The 14,214-nt window shown below is 40.8% G+C and overlaps 1 protein-coding gene across 3 annotated transcripts in view; it reads left to right on the top strand.

The window, feature by feature from the left end:
* Nucleotides 1-14,214, top strand: part of SIDL (SIDL trafficking protein particle complex subunit 10) — a 196,909-nt gene that overhangs the window by 131,559 nt on the left and 51,136 nt on the right. For all 3 annotated transcript variants that reach the window (XM_067093177.1, XM_067093187.1, XM_067093195.1), the window contains exon 18: nucleotides 611-805. In XM_067093177.1, the coding sequence (XP_066949278.1) occupies nucleotides 611-805 (195 nt within the window). The remainder of the gene's footprint in view (nucleotides 1-610; nucleotides 806-14,214) is intronic.

The following is a 14,214-nucleotide window of genomic DNA, read 5'->3' as shown; positions in this document are numbered from 1 at the left end:
TTTATTGTGTCATTTAAAGTGAGGTTTTCCCATTTAATAGCAGCCTCACTGCAATAGTAGATATGCACTGATTTCTAAGTCTTGCTCATTCTCTGTAAGGTACAGTACCGCAAAATTTCTAGAGGTTTTATTCCTCTTGTGATCAAATTATGGAATAATCTTGATCGTGTAGTTAAATCATTGAAACTTCAGAAGTTCAAAGGTGGTGCAAATAATTGGGAACTAGAAATTCTTCTACAGTATTCTACAGATAGTCCCTAACTTGTGACGAGGGTAGGTCTGTCACTGCAGGACATAATTTGGTATCTAATAAGTGGCAGCTGCAAGCAATATATGCATTATCTGTTATTTTTGCTTTGTACTTTGTGTTTATATGTGTAATTGATTTTATTATAAATTTTCCTGTCTTTTATATATATTATATGTACTGTTTAGTAATTATTTTTATCAACAATAGGTACTTTACATATCAGAAATATTGGTAAGCACATTTAGGAATGGTGGTAGATTGAGCTTTGAGTAGGTATGAAGTAAAATGTTTGTATTCTTGGAATGTGGAGAAATATTTAAATTTGTGTTTATTGTTTATTAATTTTTGCTCAAATTTTAGGGAACTACGGTCAAACTACGAACATCACGTGGCCTTACAGTTCACCAGGACAAGGAAAACTCAGAAGTAAAAGCTTTGGAACGGGAAATAGAAATTTCATTACCTGAGGTTGATCCTTTCTCTTCTGTAGCAATACCATTGACTGTTTTGGCCGATCTTGGTCCACAAAAGGATGCTTCAACAGTTGAACACACAGTAAGGAGTTCTGTTTTACATTATCTGAACTTCTGTGATCATGCCTTTTTATATTGGATTTTTGTTTCACTGGAATATACCTTATTTGATGGCAGATAAGACCACCTTTTTTCCAAAAAATAGCTGAAATATAACCAAGGGTCTTATTTGCAAAGTTGAGGTATCTGGTAGGCTAATGTTTACTCAGATATATGTAGACTGTCAGTGCTTGTACCTAGCCATCCCCATAATGTTGTAATAGTACCACTATTTGCTCAAATTTTGTCATTATTATTGCTACTGCTACTACTACTACTACTATTATTATTATTATTATTATTATTATTATTATTATTATTATTATTGTTATTATTATTATTATTATTATTACAATAAAATCCCTGATAACCCACACTTGTGGGACCTAAGGGTTTGCAGATTTTTGAATTTCATTGTTCATTATTGGTAAAAAAATTCCTATTCCTCAGTTTTGTAATTAAATAATTTCTAACATCTTAAACCAAATATTCCTTTGCTCACTTAGCTCTAATGGTTGTGTGAAACGTGCATAAATCCATACATCAATATAGTAGACAACAGAAAGAGAGAGAAACATTTTGATGCATTACACATACTTATTATATATTTTTTCCTGCTTAAATTGCCTTGTTGCATAGACAGAAGGACAGACATTCTTGCTCCTTACCACTCACCCCAGGCCAAAAGATTTGTCACCATGCATAAGTGGTTCAGCATCAACCTTCAAACTACCAACCTTGCTACTTCTCTCATGACCTTTCTATGGGGTCTCACACAGCACTTACACCACTGCTACCTCTACCATGAGCCTGTGTCAGGTGCCTCCAAAGATACCACCTCTTCCATCCCAATCAATAGAAGAAATTCCTTAGGAAAAGAACAACAAATTGACTTAACAGTTAAAGCCTGAATTTTATCTGCCCTATACCAGACACAGCTGCCTAGAACACCATCATCTTAGGTACAATTCCCAGCACATCAGGCAAGGCATCTTGCTCTCCAGGATACCACTCTCCAAGGAATACAACACCTTTGATGCCCAGTGGACCTATCTTGGATGGACTCAAACCATGGGACAAGTAACAAACATTCTCTTTTCCAGACTTCATTCTCCAGTAGACACCCTCAAACCCTCAAAGGTTTAAAGACGAGATCTATGAAGGACTCATCATTGTCCTTAGAGGGTTTGGGGAGCAGGTACAGCTTGAGCCACCTCCAGGTTACATACAAGTATTACCCACATAGTAGCAGTATTGATGGTCATAGATAGCTAACGTGAAGTGACCCATAAGCCCCCACTTTTCCAGTAAGAGAAGCCCTGTGGGAAATGACTATTGGATGTTGGTCAGGAAGACTAAAACCAGAACTACTACAGTTCCTTACTGGCAGACTGAGCATGGGAGTCTGGGCATTGCCCACAGTCTTATTGGTTTCCAGCTTCTGTGATTTCCCACCCCAATGGGAATTAAACATGGCTTCGCATCTTTTTGCCACATACTGCAGAACCTCCTTATACTTTACCTCCACAAGAAAACACATACCTCTTTCACCATTTTAACTTCTAGAATCTCAACCCCAGGGACCATTCATTACTCACAAAAGCCACCAGATCCCAATAATAATAGCAAGGTTTGATTTTTTCAAGATGACATGGTATTTGGTGAAGAACATGACAAAAACTCGTTGAGGAACTGATGATCTTACAAGATGAATCCTCCATTTGGTAAGTCCTGGATTCAGTTTGTCATATCAACCTCCAGTGACCCTCCCAGTCTTCCAGAGAAACTTCATTGGCTTAACTTCTGCTGGAGGAGAATGATTAAATAGAGAGGGACTTTGGCATATTCACTCTTGACTATCCTCTGGGGTATGAAGAACTGGGGTACTAGAAGGGGTTGTGATCATCCAGTGGGCTCCCCCACCTGTTTGCCTTAACAGACTAGGTTAGGAGATTCTAGAATACAGGACTGCAATGCCCAACCCTGGAAACCCTCAGTAGTAATGGAGGCAGTGGGACAAGTTGTCATATCCACCTTCCCTCACAGGGTAATCACCTTCTCCTCCTCAAGCATGGGACATTTTTTAGTGTTTCTGTCAAGAAACAATTTCCCCTCTGAACTGGTGAGAGTGATTTCTTGTTGGTATGAGCCTCCTGTTCACAAAATGACACAAGCAACCCAGACTTCATCTAGGAAGGCTCAGAAGCCTTCCCAGCCCTTTCAGCCTCCTCTTCTCGAGCTCTGGCTAGGAATGGAGGTAATAGAATGATGAAGAAGGGAAAGAGACTCAGGTTGATAATTCCCCTCTGCAGTAGGGGTGCCTGTCATGCCATTTGGCAAAGGGCCAAAGACAGGGGCAGAGCCCTGAGTAGTCTGAGTCCTTTGGACAGTTACAGACTACCTTTCAAGGACTGCTGTCTCCCCATGTATATCAGGATCCTTGAAATTTCTGGCCTTATCAGTAGAGGTGAATTGGATGTTGGAGAATAATGCACGGGGAGTTAAAGATGACCACTCTCCTGGTTTTTTACAGTCTCTTCCTGGTAGTAAAGATGAGGGACAACTGGAAACTGGCCATCAATCTCTCCTTTGAACAAGTTTGCCTTACAGACCCAGTTCAGGATGGAAACAGCACAAGTGTACTTCTACGGCATTGTCTATGAGTCCCCCAGGATGTACCTCCACTTTTCACTAGACTGTTTACTAGTTCAAGACTTTATGGTGGACTTGTGACAGACCCCTAGTGTTCTTGGTGTCAGCTTGGCCCCATTTGCAAAGTATATGGGGTATATGCTCTGTACACCACCAGAATGATTGGCTAATTCTGGCATTCTCAGAGGTGCAGTTGCTTTGGAACAGACCAAGTCTTTGAATTTTGTTGTAACTTAGGGATTGTGATTAACTTGGGTGAGTCAGAGCTTACGCCCAAGCAGCAGACAAAGTACGGTGGTACCTTGGTTCACAAATTTAATCCCTCCAGAAGATTGTTCATGAACCAGTTTGATCATCAACCAAAGCAGTTTTCCCAAAAGACAGTGTAAAGTGGATTAATCCATTCCACAACCCCCAGATGATTGCATATTTAAACTTTTATGACAACAAAAATTGGCTAAAATTGCACTCAACATGATGAAATGCTTAAAGACAAATACAGATAACAAAAAACAATTGAGATGAAATTGTGCGGTTTAACTGCTCTTGCCTGTACCGAGGAGTGGAAAGTGCCATAAATTTCTTGAAATTTTTGGTGTCTCTTGTTTTGTTGTGCTATTAATTAATAAAGGTGCTTGTTATCTTTTCAGTTAAATGAAGGAAGGTGAGGAGTAGGAGGGATGTTATTGTTAGGAAGAGGTGTCATCTTCCATAAAAACAGAGGGTAATTGTCCTGGGAGAGAAGTTATCATGCTTATGAAATGAAAATTTAAAGTAATAAAAGAGGCAGAAAAATTGTTGCTGGTTTGGATAAACAAAAAACAGTTAACAGGTGATAATGGTTTGGAGGCCATGACTTGTGACAAGGTAAAAGACAATAATGAGAAAATACCCGCTGAAAAACAAGGGATTTTCTCTGTTTTTCTGGGGTCATTTTTTCTTTTGTATATTTCTTTTGCCTTGTCACAAGTTATGGCCTCCAAAACACTATCACCTGATAATTGTTTGTTGGTTATCCAAATCAGCAACTTCCTTTATTATTTCCAATTTGTGTTTCATAAACACTATCGCTTCTCTTCCAACATCAGCTACTTTGATGACCTCTTGTCATTTTAATATCGTACAAATCTTGGACTTGGTCATTCTGAACTGCATGGCAACATTGGATGCACATACACTATTATGTTTTGCTATGGTCATTTTTTAACCTCTAACCTGATCTTTGTAGGGTTTATATTTTTCAGTAACATCACTAGTTTTCTTTAGACCATCTTTATTGCCTTGTTACGAGTAAAAAAAATAGAAAATATAATACAGAAATTCAAAAAGTTCCAGCATATATCTGAAGCAAATGAGATCTGTTGTAGGACTGAAATGCAGCACTTCAGTCAACATTTTTTCTTTATATATTTTTTTTTTTTTTTTTTTTTTTGCAGCACAAAATTTTAGCTTATTGTTGATAACCATAAACTTTATTCAGAAACCAATGCAATTTTTCATCAAAATTTTCTTTCATGAACCGATTTGTTTGTGATGTAAAGCATTCGTGAACGAAGTTTTGATTGTACCTGATTGTGCTGAGAGATATGAAACCAGTGAGTCTTTCCATGGCTTGTACAGCCAACTCGAGAGGTTTCAGCACAGTTCCTATCGTGACAGGAACAACCAGCTCACCTTTGACAATTATACCTTGATCACCTTTCAACTCTGGAGAAGCTTGTACTGCTCAGGGACCTCAGCCTGCTCTTGCTTCAGTGACAGCTGAAGCAGCATGGTCATCTTCCCTCCCAGCTTGTACCCTTGAGTAGGGTGGGAAATCTGTACGAGATCTACAAATCAATAGTGTTTTCATTTTATTGGAGTTCGGCCTCATACCTCACTGACTACACTATTCCCTGATCCGGTCCATGTCCCGATTGAGGCTGAGGGCATCTTCATTTCTAATAAGTGGAGACTTTGCTACACCCACAAGTTTTGCATCATTGGCATACTGAACAGTCTTGTTTTCCAGGCCAACAGCCAAATCACTTGTATACACTAAAAATAACAGTGGACAAGAACACTGCCCTGTGGAACTCCAGACACAATAGGTCTTAGTTCACTGAAGATCCCGTTCACAGCAATTCGCTGCTGCCTGCCTGTAAGGAAATCTTGAAGTAATCCTAAAACATAGCCACTCACTCCAAGATTCAAAATTTATAAATAAGTGCCTTGTGAATTACTAAATTGAAAGCAACACCAAAATCTGTTTGAATTACTCTGTACTCAGAACCCTTGTCAAGGTTCTCTTGCAAAAAGCATGTCAAGTCTAAAAGAGCATCGCAGGTACCCATCTGCTTCCTGTATGCATATTGACTATCAGCTAACAATCCTTTAGATTCCACATACTTATATAGTGGCTTAAAAATAAGTTTTCTTATAAACAACTTACCAAGTACTGTAATTACATAGCTATAGTTTCTAACTCACGCAACAGCCTTTATTTAAAAAATTGTGGTAGCGCTTTGAGGGTTTAGTGTAGGCGACAAGCCCCACCAACGGGAGTGCTGGAAACGACTTAGCAGAAAAACTCATTCTGTTTCTGCCTCACTCTCGAGTGACATCAGGGGTTTGCTGCAGCTTTTGTTTACTAATTCTTAGTTGTATGGCTGGATTTCGGTGAAGTATTGTCACTTATTCCTTCTTCCCCTCCTCCTATTATTCTCCTGGTACTAGCCCTCCTACTTTTGATCCACCTACTCCTGCGCCTGGCTCCCTCGCTCCCGAACCTGATGCCATTGCCAGTCTAGAGTCTAGGTTTGACAAGAAAATGATCCTACTAGTGAATACAGTGGCAGAGTTAGGTGCGCCACTGAGGGCGTTTAAGGGAAGATGTATTCAGACGGTGCCACTTCCCACAAGGTGACAAGTGATACCACTTCCTGCAGAGTGAGAAGTGATAGTGTTATGCAAGTGGAGGAAGTGGCTACTCATCCCGTTGGTTCTATACCGAGGTCACTGTGCTGCTCCCCCAACCCTGGGAGAAAACATACCAAAAGTCCAAGGGAGGCTGAGGGTTTGCCCATGGGTAGTCGCCCCCTCAACTGTATCTGTCGTACAGTCTCAGGTGTCGGTAAACAGCCATTGGAAAGGCTTCTCCAGGGATGTGCATGGCTTGTCCTCAGGCTCGTCTGACAATAGTGGTGTGGACAGGAAGCGCTGTAGACGTTACCTGGACTCTTCTCATCCTTTTAAGCACTCTTCTGCAAGCCTTGGTCAGAGTCCTGATCCAATGGGGAGCCCCGTGCCTGTTAAAAAGTACAAGCATTCTCTTTGCAGTCCCAGGCCTTCATGTAGTTACCCAGTGGACCCTTGTGTGTCCACTTTGGTCCACGAGCACCCACACCTGTCCACTGTGGACAGTCCAGAGAACATCTCTCCTGTCCGCACTACTTGTTGTCCACAAGCGCCCAACTTCCAGATGTTACGTGCTGCTTTCTGAGCACCTGGCGCCAGCTACCGAGCGTCCGGCACCAGCTACCGAGTGTCCGGCGCCAGCTACCGAGCGTCCAGCGCCAGCTACCGAGCGTCCAGCGCCAGCTACCGAGCGTCCGGCGCCAGCTACCGGGCATCCAGCGCCAGCTCCTGAGCGCCCGGCAACAGCTCCCGAGCACCTGGCAGCTGCTCCTGAGCACCTGGCAACTGCTCTTGAGTGCCCAGGGCCCACTCACAAGCATCCAGCGTCCACTCACGAGAGCCCAGCGCCCGCACCTAGGCACCCATCATCAGCTTCGTCTTCCCAGAGACTGCTGTCTCCTTCACTCAGGCCCAGAAGTTGGATCTCCATAGAAGTTGACTTAGGATTTGGTGCATTCTTCCAAACGCCCCAAGGGTTCATTCATGTTTGTTCCTAAGACAGTCTCTCCTCTCCAGCAACATCCCTTTTGTGGGAGTAAGCCAAAGTGCAGTCTAGGACCTGCTCCTATGCTCCTATGTCCGCTTCTTGGTCAGAACTATCAAGAGGAGCTCAAGTCCCTGCCCAAGAAATGAGGAAGAAGTCCTCCGTGCACAGTCTTCTTGAGTTTTGGGAGAAGTTGAAGTATCAGAGGAACAGAACAGTGGATTGTCAAGGTTTGAGGGAGGACTTCTCCATTCCGTTCACGGAGAGCCCCCTTTGGTCCCTTCTCCCATCGTTTAGATGGCCTACTCAAGAGGCTTGGGATAACATTCAGCCCTTTTAGAAGAGGTCTCCTCTCTCGTTTGAAAGAAAGTCATAGAGGAAGTCTAGGACATCAACTCAGAGGGCGTCTACTACTGTCTGTTTGTGGTCCCCAAATCATCGGGGTCTGGAGACCAGTCCTCAGTGTAAGCGCCTTTAATCTCTTCGTCCAGCAGACGAAGTTCAGATGGAGACGAACCAGTCAGTCCTTTCATCCATTCACCAGGGCGATTGGATGATAACCTTGCATTTGCAGGATGTATGCTTCCACTTTCCCTTCCATCCGGACTCCAGGAAGTATCTAAGGTTTGCCTTCCAGGACACTCTTTCAGGCGGCCCACGTCAGCGTCTAAATGCCTGTCTCCTCTTGGAGCGCCTGGACCGCTGCTCCAGTAAAGAGCAAATCTGGCATGGAAATGGACAATTCTCTGAATAATCCAAATAATCAAAATCAGGGTGGTATTAAAACTTTAATACCATATAAAACACCCAAAAAGACTAAATATCAACATGACCCAACCTTGATTCACTGTGACTCCCTCTTTGGGAGTGGAAGTTGGTCAAGGTCTATGACCATGGAAACAGAGCAATGAATTTCAGTGTAAAAGTTGGAAAACTACTTACAGGTAGTTCCCAGTTATCGGCAGGGGTTCCGTTCTGAGGGTGTGATGATAACCGAAAATCGCCGCTAACCGAAAATCAGCGCTTTTTCGGCAATTTTTGGGGCTTATCGGCGCCAAAAAGCGCTGATTTTCAGTAAGCGGAAATTGGTGATTTTCGGCGCCGAAAATTGCCAATGTTCATCACTAAACAAGTGCCTTAAAACCGGATCGACGTTAACCTGGGACTGCCTGTATTAAAAAGACATCCAGCAACAGAAATGTCATTCAGACAAATAAAAGAAAGAACATGGCTTATAGAAGCCACAACAAAAAACCAATCTGAAGACTATTTGTCCATAAAAAGTACTGATAATTATAAAATTATAAAAAAAACATGTACTATGAACAGCATTCAGGGCTATTATGCTTCCTAAAAATAATAACGAACCGGTCAAGAAGAATATACTATTGGACTCTCTTAAAGTGAGATATCCTGAAGTTGAAAATTGTGAAATATATATATAATACCAAGTAAACAGAACAATAAAATATTAAGAATTGCAAAAATAAAATTTTGAAGGTCAAGATCTACCTCAGAAAATTAAAATTTGGGCCAAAATAGAGAACTGAGACCTTATGCCCCAAAACGATAACAATGTCAAAATTGTAGTAAATATGGGCACACGAAGAAAAATGTCAAAATGAACGTATATGTGCTTATTGTGGTTCTTACGAACATGCCACACAATGGAAATATAGTAGGCCAAAGTGTGTAAACTGAGGGCAAGATCATCACTCAGGGTCCAAAGAATGCATGTTTTATATGTACAGTACAGAATTGAAAATCTTACAAGAAAGGACAGGGATGTCTATATAAAGGAAGCTAAATTGGAACTGAAAGTGAGAGGAATTCAAGATCTGTCTAAGAAACATACATATTCTTCAGTAACAAAAACCAGTAATGAAACAGAAAGGCTTACAGATAGAAGTAACGGAGCACAGAAAAAATATCCCAAGAAGAAAATGCCCTACAAACAAAAACTAAATTGGTAATAAATAAACAGGTACAAATGATATGGATAATATTTTATCAAGTTCATTTGAAGTATTAATGCAAATGGCACAAGAAGATGCTACTACAAGAGTAGCAGAGGAAAGTTGTGATGGGCCAGAAATTAAAAATAAAAGAGACAGTTGGAGAGAACACCATCCAAAACGAAGAAACCAACTACTGTATTAATAGAGAAACTTCAGTTAAACCAAAGACAAAGGATATGAAGAAAGAACAAAAACAAAAAGAAGATAAGAATATACCTTTATCTCCTAAAATAATAGAAAAACCTATGGAAGCAGATGTGTCCAAAATATTGAAGAAGTTCAAGAGAACCATACCATAGATTAAGTCAAGGGAGAAGAGATTACTCCATCTCCAATAATTGGTACAAGAACAAATGAAACAAGAAATATACATGATAACACATGTGGATGTAACAATTGTTTCACTGAATTGCGTGATAATAACAAAAACATAACGAAAGATGCTTTATAACAAACATCATAAGAAATTTTATGAAATATAGAAAAAAGAAACCACGGATTAAAGTACCCATGAAAAACTTTGCATGTGCATTGAACACTTAGTATAGTATAAAGAAAAACAAATGAATGTCATGTGTAAATTATTAGAAAAAATCCAAGTTGATAATACAAAAAAAGAAAAAAAACTCGACTGCTATAACATAATATTTTCAATAGCTGTATTGTACAATGGAACGTAAATGGTCAACAGACCAGATTACACCTAGGAGGAATACAAAGGTTACTAAAAGAATATGAACCAATGATATTATGTTTACAACATGTCAGCAAAACAATATCGACAATGGGTAGATATACCTTAGCACCTACATCTAGAGAGGAAGAAGGAAATTTAGTTACTGCTACATATGTACAGTACATAACAAAGTATTTTATGACAAAGTACCTGTAAACTTTACTGACCTGCAAATATCGAGTATTAGAATATGAATAAAAACAATAATTATGTAATTTATAATTTATACAACCAACCTAATAAAAATTACAACATTGATAAACATAAAGAATTATTTAACAATGCCAAAGAACCTACATTAATAGTAGGTGATTTTAATGCTCACAACCCAATATGGGACTGTAATTGTACAAACTCAAATAGAGCAGGAGGTAAAATAGAAGAATTCATAGATTCAAGTAACATGTGCTGTATAAATGATAACGAAATCAGCACATACTTTTCAAAAACACATGGGAACTTTTTCTTCAGTAGACTTAACTCTATGTACAACAAGCATAGTAGACAGATTGGATTGGGATGCGGTTGATGACACACGCCAGTGATCATTTCCCAATATTAATTTCATTATTACAAAATAATCCCACCAAGCATGTCCCTCAATATAACATATATAAAGCAGATTGGGAACTATATGAATTCCACACCAGGAATAGCCCACCATTGGACTTGTACAAGGTCATAATGAAACAAAAAGATTTCTTGTTGATTTCATTAAATTTGCTGTTGATAAAGCAGTACCAAAATAAAAATCCCATCCAACAAAACACAAAGTCCCATGGTGGTGTGAAAAACTAACAGAATTGATAAAAATAAAACACCAAATTGGAAGACGATTAGATCATTTGAATAGAAAGTTCAGTAAAATAAATAAAACATCACCGATATTAGAAGAAAATTTACAAAAATTAACTATATTATTATTAGAAATTGATAAATTAAAACCTCTATGTATCAAAATATCTGCAAAATTTAAAAAAGGAGTAATTCAAGGAAGAATCATTTCATGGAGGAAATATGTATCAGATCTCTCTAATAATTCTCCCATACAAAAAATATGGGAAGAATTCAGGAAAATAAATGATACCCATGTTAAACCACATAGACATGCCATACTAAAAGATGGGAAAAGAATACTTGATCCAAAATAAAAAAAGTAATGTATTAGGAGAAAACTAAGCAAAAGTAAGTAGTGATAGAAATTTAGATGAACAGTTCCGTACAAAGAAAAATAGTATAGAATTAATAAAAATAAATTTTGAAACCATAGAAGATATATATTATAACAGAAAATTTAGTATGGAAGAGTTGGAATTTACTCTGTTGAACAACAATAAATCTGCCCTTGGAGGTGATAATATTTGTTTTGAAATGATCTGCCACTTAGCACCTTTGGCAGAGTCATACTTATTAGAGTTTCATAATCACGTATGGCTTCGAAATTTATTTCCAGATGAATGGCATAAAGCTCTTAATTATTCCTATCCCCAAACCTGGAAAGGATCCCAGTAATGTAAACAGTTACAGACCAGTCTCTTTAACAAGTTGTTTGTGCAAATTACTAGAGAAAATGGTAAATGCTTGACTAACATGGCACATTCTAGAAAATAAAATTTTGACTCCCACTCAGTTCGGGTCACAATGTAACTGATCTACATTGGATTCTCAATCTAATTTAGAAGACCACATACGAAGAGGATTTGAGTGAAAAGAAATTACTATAGCCGTCTTTTTTGACACTGAAAAGGCATATGATACTGCATGAAGATATGCAACATTAAAAACGTTACATAAAAACAACGTCCATGGACATTTACCCAGGTTTATCCAAAGCTTTTTGACAAAACACACTTTTCAAGTAAGAATTGATGATGTATTGTCAAGTGCATTTCCATTTGAAAATGGTGTTCCACAAGGAAGCATCCTTAGTGGCACACTGTTTACTTTAGCAATAAACGACATCAGTAATAATCTACCTACAGTATTTGAATTAAAAATAACTTTATATGGATGGTTTTGCCATATAGTATTCGGTATCTCGCTTAAAACATGCAGAGCGAATCATAAATAAAACTATAATAAAAATAGATGAATGGGCCTCATCTGTAGGCTTTAGATTATCCGTACAAAAGACTCATGCAGTAATGTTGTATAAAAATAAAGTTGAGAAAAGGTGAAGAAATAGATTTAGAAATCAGAAACCATAGTATACCAATTAGCCAAATAGCAAAATTTGTTTTGGTTGAACAGCTCGGACAAGCTCCTTCCCCCTCCTCTGCCTCGACAAAAGCGGTTCTGCATGCCCTCGGAGGGATATTTGCCGACTAAGCAGGTTGACCCAGACCTGGTTCGTCTAGGCCCAAGTCTCTCGCCACAGCACCTTGCCATGGAAGGTGTCTCCTTCTCACAGTAATAGGCAGTGAACCTAGGGTCCACTGCCATGGCGGCTCTCCAGGCAGTCTCCTGGTTGGCTCTGTGGTCTTTCACAGTCTCCTAGGTTGCTGCCTCCTCGGGTGCAGCCACCCTGGAGAGGACTCCATGTTTAGGAGACTGCCAGTCTCCTACCTGGTCCACCAGACAGCAAACCTGGTGCTGAAGAGGAGGGACACTGTCCTGAATCGGATCTCCAGGTCTGTAGTTCCTGAGTTGACATTGACCCTTAGGGACGGACCGTTGCTGGTTTCTGCTTCTCTCTCCCCCAGAGAGTTGGTAGATGCTGCGGTGGACAAGAGACGTGCTGAAGACAATGACCACCTTGTCCAACAGGCGGTGGCCAAGACCTCCTGGTCTTCGTGTGCCACTGCTGCCCAACCTTCAGGTCAGGCTAGCACTTCTCGGTCCCTAAGACAACCCAGGCTTCGAAGGGCGCTCATGGGAACACCCAGCCTTCTTCTTCCTCTGCCAAGAAAGGTGTGCAGCCACATCCCTTTCAACCCTCTCTCCAGTTGGGAAAAGGGGGCAAAGGTAAGAAGAAGGAGGGAGGATGCTAGGGGCAGCGTTCCCCTGCAGCTGCCACCATTGGTGGGGGGTTGCCTGTCGAGCCATTGGGCAACATGGCAGCGACATGGAGCTGAGACCTGGATAGTGGATGTCCTTCGGTAGGGATGTCTACGGTACTTCCCTTTGAGTCTCGGCCACCTCTCACCAACAACCCGGTCCGTCTCCGTACCTATGTTCCCAGCTTGCCAAAGGATCTTGCACTCAAGGAGGAGATGCAAGCAATGCTGAAGAAGAGTGTTGTAGAAGTCTTGTCGGATCGGTCCCCAGGCTTTTACAGCCACATCTTTTTCTTAGAGAAAGCCTCGGGGGGTTGGAGACAGGTCATAGACCTCTCTCCCTTGAACCGATTTGTTCGCCAGACTTGGTTCATGATGGAAACAGCATGCTCAGTGCTTGCCTCCATCAGGAAGAACAACTTCATTCTTACAGTGGACTTAATAGGATGCATATATCCAAATACCCATCCATCCGTCCTCTTGCAAGTACCTTCGCTTTATCCTCAGGGAAGCCGTTTTCCAGTTCAGGGTACTCTGTTTTGGGCTCTCAACCGCTCCCTGAGTGTTCATGCTAGTGTTCACCCTTGTGTCAGCTTGTGTCTTTTGAGGTATCTCCATGACTGGCTCGTCCTGGCGAGCTCCCGGTTGCTGTTGCTACAGGACAGGGATCAGCTCTTCGAGTTCTGCTACAGCCTAGGGGTATTAGTAAATCTCGAGAAGTTCGATCTCATCCCCAAGCAGAGGACAAAGTACTTGGGCATGCTGATAGATACGGGAGCAGCCAGCTCGGCAATGGCAAGTTGTCATCGGCAACCTGTCGTGTTGGAGAAACTGGTCCCTCATTGGTGGCTTCGTAGGTACCTTTCGCCCGAGAGCTCACAAAGTCAGGGGCATTGGTCCAACCTTCGCATTCCAGAAGAACCTGTCGGTTCCTCAGGTACTGAAAATAAAATGACATGGTGGTCTTGACAGACCACCATGTCATTTTATTTTCAGGACATTGCCCACAAGTCCGTGGACACTTTTTCCTTGGGACCTGTGGTGGCTGCTCAACAGGTTGTGTAGCTTACCCAGCTCCTCTAAGAGGACAGGTGGCATCTCACATAAGGT

Source organism: Macrobrachium rosenbergii, chromosome 4 (assembly GCF_040412425.1).
Source record: "Macrobrachium rosenbergii isolate ZJJX-2024 chromosome 4, ASM4041242v1, whole genome shotgun sequence".
Taxonomy (NCBI): Eukaryota; Metazoa; Arthropoda; class Malacostraca; order Decapoda; family Palaemonidae; genus Macrobrachium; species Macrobrachium rosenbergii.
This window is presented reverse-complemented; position numbering and strand designations above follow the sequence as displayed.